The sequence below is a fragment of the Aplysia californica genome, unplaced genomic scaffold (genome assembly GCF_000002075.1).
Source record: "Aplysia californica isolate F4 #8 unplaced genomic scaffold, AplCal3.0 scaffold00088, whole genome shotgun sequence".
Lineage (NCBI taxonomy): Eukaryota > Metazoa > Mollusca > Gastropoda > Aplysiida > Aplysiidae > Aplysia > Aplysia californica.
Window position 1 is genome coordinate 981,594 of NW_004797358.1, and position 7,365 is coordinate 988,958.

A 7,365-nucleotide genomic window follows, 5' to 3' on the forward strand; every position below is an offset into this window, starting at 1 on the left:
CTACTGAAGCTAGAGAGGTGGGCAGAGTAAGTCTGATTCCCTGTGGACTTCTCTGTTGACATCCACCCCTTGTCGCTCATTTGACCTTATGCCGTTGGGAGTGCCATAAAACCTTTAATAAAACTAAAAAACATTGTTTCATATCAAAAGTATGAAATAAAGATTTTGCTATGTTTTTCTTTTTTCAACAGCTATTAGTATTGCTCAGGAAGCAAACAAAACCAGTGGACCCCTTTTGAAGGAATTCAAAGCTACACTTGAAACTCCCGAGTTCCAGTCCAAGATTGACGGTTTGAAACAGAGAGTTGAAGCATTTGCTGTTGGCTTTCCTTTACCTGGCTTTGATGACTGGTAAACCTTTACTATCACTGTCAAGGCTACATTATGAATGTTTGTAAGTGTAATTCGCAAGCCATATATTTGCATTTGTTATTTCTATTAGGTTAGATGGCTTGTATGTACACCAACAAAAGATGGAAAGTTGTGACAGTATAGTATACTGTGCGAGATTGAATAGCATGGGTCTCATTTTTCTGCTGTTGTCAGATGATAGAACAGGTTTTTTCTATTGTCCTGAACAGGACATATTTACAGTTTATTTCCGGCTTTAGTAAGTTCCTTTACTTCATGTGTCGGCAAATGAGTGTACTTTTTTTTTTTGCTGAGTGAGGGCTCCGGTTGTGGCCACTTCTTTTGTAATCATCACTGGCTTCCATTCCAAACAAAAATGTCTGACATGTGATTAGACTGATCTGATATTGTGCATCCCAGCCGTTGTATAGAGTGCAGGTTAAGAATAAAACTTAAAAGAGGTCTCATGTTAAAGCATCAGGGTGTGTTCAGGGGAAACTTTACGAATGTTCAGTGTTGAAGCTTTAAAAAAAAAAAAGCAGACAGGCTCAACGGTGTACCACCATGTGTTGTTCCAGAGGAGACTATAACATGAAATGGTTTTGTTGTCCTTGGGGTGGTTCGAAATGTCAATATGGGACAAAGCATTTTCGGAATAGTGGGATGTTAATTACGGTTTGAAACTAGTCACTTAAAAGACTGGATGTGACCATCACTTGATCCTTCACTCACATTGTAGCAGATCACAGGGCTTGTTTAGCTTGTCAACTGTATGGTACAGCCCTTTTTTTTTTTTAGATTCAATTTAACGTACGCTGTACTTTTGTTTCTTGTGATTAATTCCCACTAAGTATTAAGAACAAAGAAAGCTCATACACTACTTTTGTACATTTTCCATGACAAGATATGTGAATTATTATGATTAGCATTACTTACTGTGAAAAGCTCCTTGTGAATTTGTCATGGTAGTGTGCCATACTGTTGTTTGGGCTTGTAAAGAATGATGTTACGAGATGAACATGTGGGATCGTTTGATGGGGAATATTGATCTCCTACAAGATGAGGTTCTGGTTCTCAATAAATTTCTCTATAAAACAAAAATTTCCAAAGTTTTCCTGAATTTGTTCATTTTGTTTCATTGTTAGTTTTTTTTTTCCCCCTTGAATTTTTGGAATCCTTTACGTAAATATTTTTGTTTCTTGGAGTTCATTGATGAACACTTCTTAATTGAGAGGGCCTGTTGTCATCAGAAATCAGTAAGATTTCTTACAAATGAAATTGTCACTTACTTCAATCATCAAAGTGTCATGGGTTTTCAGTTTTCAGTGGGTAAGTATGGTTGGTTAGATTGTTTTTCAAGCTTGTAGTCATTGGCTAGATAGTCCATACTTTAACAAACATGAGTATACCTCAGGAAGTAAATAGTGGGTGGTTGGCGGGTGCTCTGGTGTGGTTTGCTCCTTTCCTATCAAACTTCTATCGTCCTTATCTCCCCTCCTTCTATTTTGTGTTTATTACTCTCTTGTAACACCTCTAATCTTTGGTACTTAAATGACCTTATTTTGTTGCCGGTACCGTAAAACTCTTACTAAAACTAAACTAAGGAAGTCAATAATTCTTTTTGGCACAGATTTTTTCTGATGTTAAGTATGCAACTTATATACAGTGGAAACCTGATATAATAGGGATGGCGGGAGTAAAGAAAATGTCCTGTTATATCCGATCCCTGTTAAATCAGAAATGCAAGGAAAGTAAGCATTTGTGGACGAATCCAGCTGTACTTATTAATGGATAGTTTCCCTTGCCACAAGTACCCACGAACAGAGGTTTTGGCACCAACTTTCTCCTAGCCTCCTTTAACCACACCAGAAGAGCTTGGTCCACAGCATCTCCATCGGGTAGTCTCATCTTCTTTCGACCCAGAGCAAACTTTCCATTGGAGTATGCTGCCACAATCTTGTCTCTATCCTTGATAATGGTGTGAATCGACCCTTGTGGAAAGTCAAACTGACGACAAAACACTGCCAGTGGAGCTTGCTTTTTGTCAACAGCCTGGATTACTTCGTATTTTTGTAAATTGAAAGGCATTTTCTCTTTCGCTTGACATCGTTGGTGACTTGTTACGCGTGCGTGTTGCTACATGTAGGTTTCGAGCTAGATCGAGGTCTGCAGCACACCACAGCCCTCTCTCGCTTCACATGCTGCGTGTGCTTGCAGTGGCATGCTTGCGTGGGCTTGCTCCATCACTGCGCTACTCTCTCTCTCTCTCTCTCTCTCTCTCTCTCTCTCTCTCTCTCTCTCTCTCTCTCTCTCTCTCTCTCTCTCTCTCTCTCTCTCTCTCTCTCTCTCTCTCTCTCTCTCTCTCTCTCTCTCTCTCTCTTTACACATTGTTAACAAGCCTTTATCCCTGCCATAACCGGTTGGGCTCTGATGAGGCCCTGTTATTGCCGATAACTTTTAATAGTGACAAAGAATAGGAAAAAACGGGGATTAAAAAACCACCTGTTATAACCAGATCCTTTTTTATTACCGGGCCTGTTATACAGTGGAATCCTGTTATAACGAAAGGGAGGGGACCGGAGCAAAATGTGCGTTATAGCAGGTTTCTCGCTATAAGGGATCCAGTAATAAGTTCAAGGGAAACTGTAAAGTACGCCTAATCTATGAGTTTGGTGTTCTGTTTTTCCTTTTGCTATCTCCCCTGATGACGATTTTGTTTCAACATGACCTCTAGGTCTTACTTGATCAAAAATCGAATCAGGTTTCTTTCTCTAGCGCTAGATCTAGCGATGTGGACTGACAGCTCGGCGTTGGCGATCAGAAAGGAAGGGCTCCGGGCTAACTCACCCGCTGTGTTTTCCCCCACCCCACCACACCCTGTCGTGCATTCTGTCTGCTTGCGCACGTCACACATTTGCTCCGTCCATCACATTGCTGTAACCTCTCCATCCCCCCATCGGAGAAGTGAGAGGCATGGTAGGCCTTGATAATCTAAACTACGCTTACGCTGGCACATCAAACGATGCGTTCTGCTTGTCTGCGCATGCCACACCATCCCTACTCAGTTGCTCCGGCCTTCATTATTGACGCACATGGGCTCTCCTTTTCTTTGTTTCGCAAGATCACCAACAAATTTCTCAACTGGCGAGGTTTTACGTTATGTATAATTGGCCTATGCACTGTGCACAGCAGCAGCAATATTCCGCTATAACTGACTCTCATGTTTGTCTGATAGCGCTATAGCAGTATTTTATTTACAAAGGTAAAGAAGAGAAAAAAACGGGGTTTTAGAATAATGTCTTTATTACAGACTTCTCGTTTTTTCCGGACTCGTTATAAGTGGACTCCACTGTATATGGTTTCCACTGTATTGAAGACATAAATAGACAGACAGAAGAGTGATCAAAGGCCAGGTGGTAATTGATGTGGTAGTTTGGTTGCTGTTTCAACCTCCTCCTTTTCACTTAAGTGTAAGTACAGTGGAATCCACTTATAACGAGTCCTGAAATAACGAGAAGTCTGTTATAAAGACACTATTCTAAAACCCCGTTTTTATCACTTCTTTATCTTTGTAAATAAAATACTGCTATAGCGCAATCAGACAAACATGCGAGTCGGTTATAGCGGAATATTGCTGTTGCTGTGCACAGCGCATAGGCCATTTATTCTTGCAAAACCTCGCTTGTTGTTGGTGATCTTGCGAAATAAAGAATGGGACAGCCCATGTATGCCAACAATGAAGGCGGAGCAAATGAGTGGGGAGGATGTGGTATGCACAGACAAGCAGAACTCATCGCGTGATAGGCCAGCCTAGTCTAGATTATCTAGGCCTACTACGCCTCTCACTTCTCCGATGCGGGGATGGAGAGGTCACAACGATGTGACTGTGATGGATGGAGAGAATGTGTGGCGTGCGCAAGCAGACGGAACGCACCACAGGGTGTGGTGGGGTGGACAACACAGCGGACGAGTTAGCCTAGAGAACTTTATTTCTGATCTCCGACGCCGAGCTGTCAACATCGCTAGCGCTAGAGAAAGAAACCTTATTTGATTTTTGATCAAATAAGACCGAGAGATCATGTTCAACCAAATCATCATCAAGGGAGATTACAAAAAGAAACGAACAGACAACCAGACTCATAGATTCGGCCTACTGCAATATTTCCCTTGAAATTATTACTGGGTCCCTTATAACGAGAATCCTGCTATAACGGATGTTTAGCACCGGTCCCCTTCCTCTCGTTATAACAGGATTCCACTGTATAATTCAAATTTTGTCTGTAGTTTAGGAATTGTAAATTAGACATTAAGTTTCTTTTTATCTTGCTGCAGTTTGATTTATTTTTTATATTTTTTTTGCTGCGTTGAAAAACGAAGCCCAGTCCTTGAACTGACGGATACCCATCCCAACACAATTTTGATAATTTTGGAGGCAGGATTTTTCTACCTGGGCTGAGATGAGAGGAATACAATATTCCCATAGACAGAGAAAAAAAACTTCCCACGTAGGAATCGAACATGTCAGACTGGGGCGGCAAGACACCTACCCACTACAACTACAACACAAACACTGGTGGAGTTTTCTGTTGGCTGTTATTCGTTCACTGTTAATTACCCATAATGTGAAGATACTGTCAAGACAATAATCTTCACATTATTCCAACATGCTCTGATTTTGCACAGAAAATTGACATGTTTCTCATGGAAGAATCACATTAAAGATTTAGTTTATATTATATTATAAAATGATACACACTTGCTCAAGATACCGAGGAATGTCTTTTTCACTACCTCCTTCCATGACACTTCACCAAGGTTAAACAAAATAAACCTTGACTGACCTCACGCAACAAATTATGCACAGACATAAAAGCTTAAAACTGCCAACAAAATACCTAACAATATATCCCGATGCAGAGAAAATCTTCACTGATAGCTCTCAATTGGACTAGGCTGTCGACACCGCTACCCTATTCACAAACAACGCTCAACAGAGGAGGCACCATTCTTAGACCTCCATTTTTTCTGTGGAGGCCATGGCTATTGACTTGGCATTGGACTTTGTAGAAAACTCCCCAACTCCAAGATGATCTTTTCTACATGTAATTCCTTGCCTTGTCTCACTTCACTCAGCTATTTCACTTAAACTTAAATCCCAAAATCGTGAAGCTTCAGTTAAGCAGTTAAGGATTCACTCCTTGACTGAAAAGGGAAAGCCATTATTATTATTATCCTTGTGTTTGCATGTGTTTGAATGGTAGAACATGGACATCAATGTTTTATCAACTTGAAAATACTTTAGCTTTCTTAGAAAAAATAGTCTTTTGTTCACTTTTTTATGCAGGAGAGAAGTGTGGACACGCCAGTTGAGTTTGTTGTCTATTGTAACACCCAAAAAATTAGAGGTGTTACAAGAGAGTAACAAACTCAAAAAAAAAAAGGAGAGATCAGGACAATACATGTAGTCATGTAGATGTTTGATGGGAAAGAAGGAGCAAATCACACCAGAGCACCCGCCAACCACCCACGGGGGGAGAGTGGGTCACACAGGATGGAAAACTAAAGACTATTATTAATTTTATCAGCAAATCTCATCAAGAATGAAGCACTTGTGTAACGTATATTTTGTGATGTCAACTTTAAAAGATTACTCAAGAAAGAATGAAAATGTTATTTGTACTGTCAAAACGTTTTTTGGGTGTAGTTTACATTACAAAGGGTAGTTGTGTAGACTGGGTTGAATTTGAGAAGCCCCAAAGGGGAGGTTTTGTGACTTCATTCATTTAGAAATGTATTTTTCGGCGAAGTCAGCATGTAATTTTACTTCTTTGGCTTGTACTTGTAGGTTGCTTCAAGTGATGGCCTATGTTAGAAGCGCGTAACATGTTAGGCTACTGTCGAAAGGTTTTCTGGAATAATGTCTACAATGCCATCAGTGTCCCAGTTCCGGTTTTCTTCTTAGCGGTAGCCTACTGATTTCCTTCTTTTCGCCATTCAGAAGAGAGTTCTATTTTCTTTTATTACTCTTACATTACTGCCACAGTAGTAAGTGCCATGTCCCCACAGTACTTGTATACCAGGATTGGAGGCTGGTTACAATGATACGTTCACGCATGTCTTAGCCAGATTTGAGCAGAAATACAGTACATAATGTCCACAAATCTTGAACACGAAAATCGCGAATCCTTTGGTGTCTCGAACATATTGCTCAGTTTCATTTCAGTCCCAATGTTTTCTTTGTATTGACTTCACGTCACGGAGTTCCCGAACATGCAACATTTGAAATTTCGACACAACACTCGGATCTCGAACAAATTCACTTCTCGTGCTCAACTAAAGACCCGGTTTTACAGCCTTTCTGGCCGCGGATATGTGGGGGGGGGGGGGGTTATTATTGTTACAGCAAAAACGTGGTCCTTGTCTCCCCACACTCCACGAGAGGTCGGAGGAAAGGGGTGGGGAAGTGACGCTGACCGCACCTCAAGACTGGCTCACCACGCGTGCAATCATGCTGTGGGACGCGCGCGGTGCGGATGGTAAGAGGCGTAACTTTCTGTTATACAATGAAAGAAGACGAAAGGAATGAAGTAGGCTGTGCACACGTGAGATTTTCTGATTTCCCCTTTCATCCATCTTCTTCTTCTTTCTTTTTGTGTCTGAAAAACAACGTGCCTAAACACTGTATCAGCTATCAACTTTGTATTATCACAAAACGTGCACATGATATACAGTGGAAACCTGATGTAACAGGGATGGTGGGACCAGAGAAAAAGTCCTGTTATATCCGATCTTTGTTAAATCAGAAATGCAAGGGACGTAAGCATTTGTGGACTAATCCAGTTGTATTTATTCATGGGTAGTTTTCCTTGACACAAGTTCACACAAACGGGTGTTTTGTAGGGGGTTTCATAACTTTATTAGTTCTTAGCCTAGCATCATAAAACCAACTTTTAGCCTTGTGGCAGGCCTGCGCATGACAGATTTTTCAAGAGTGCGTGTAACGAGGCTTAGGGC

The 7,365-nt window shown here is 41.0% G+C and overlaps 1 protein-coding gene across 1 annotated transcript in view; it reads left to right on the forward strand.

Annotated features, from left to right (window-relative positions):
* LOC101847644 (serine hydroxymethyltransferase, cytosolic) overlaps positions 1-1,452 on the forward strand; it is a 17,275-nt gene extending 15,823 nt beyond the window's left edge. The window contains exon 8 of the mRNA XM_005094711.3: positions 192-1,452. Within this exon, the coding sequence (XP_005094768.1) occupies positions 192-355 (164 nt within the window). The 3' untranslated portion in view covers positions 356-1,452. The remainder of the gene's footprint in view (positions 1-191) is intronic.
* The last annotated feature ends 5,913 nt before the right edge of the window (positions 1,453-7,365 follow it).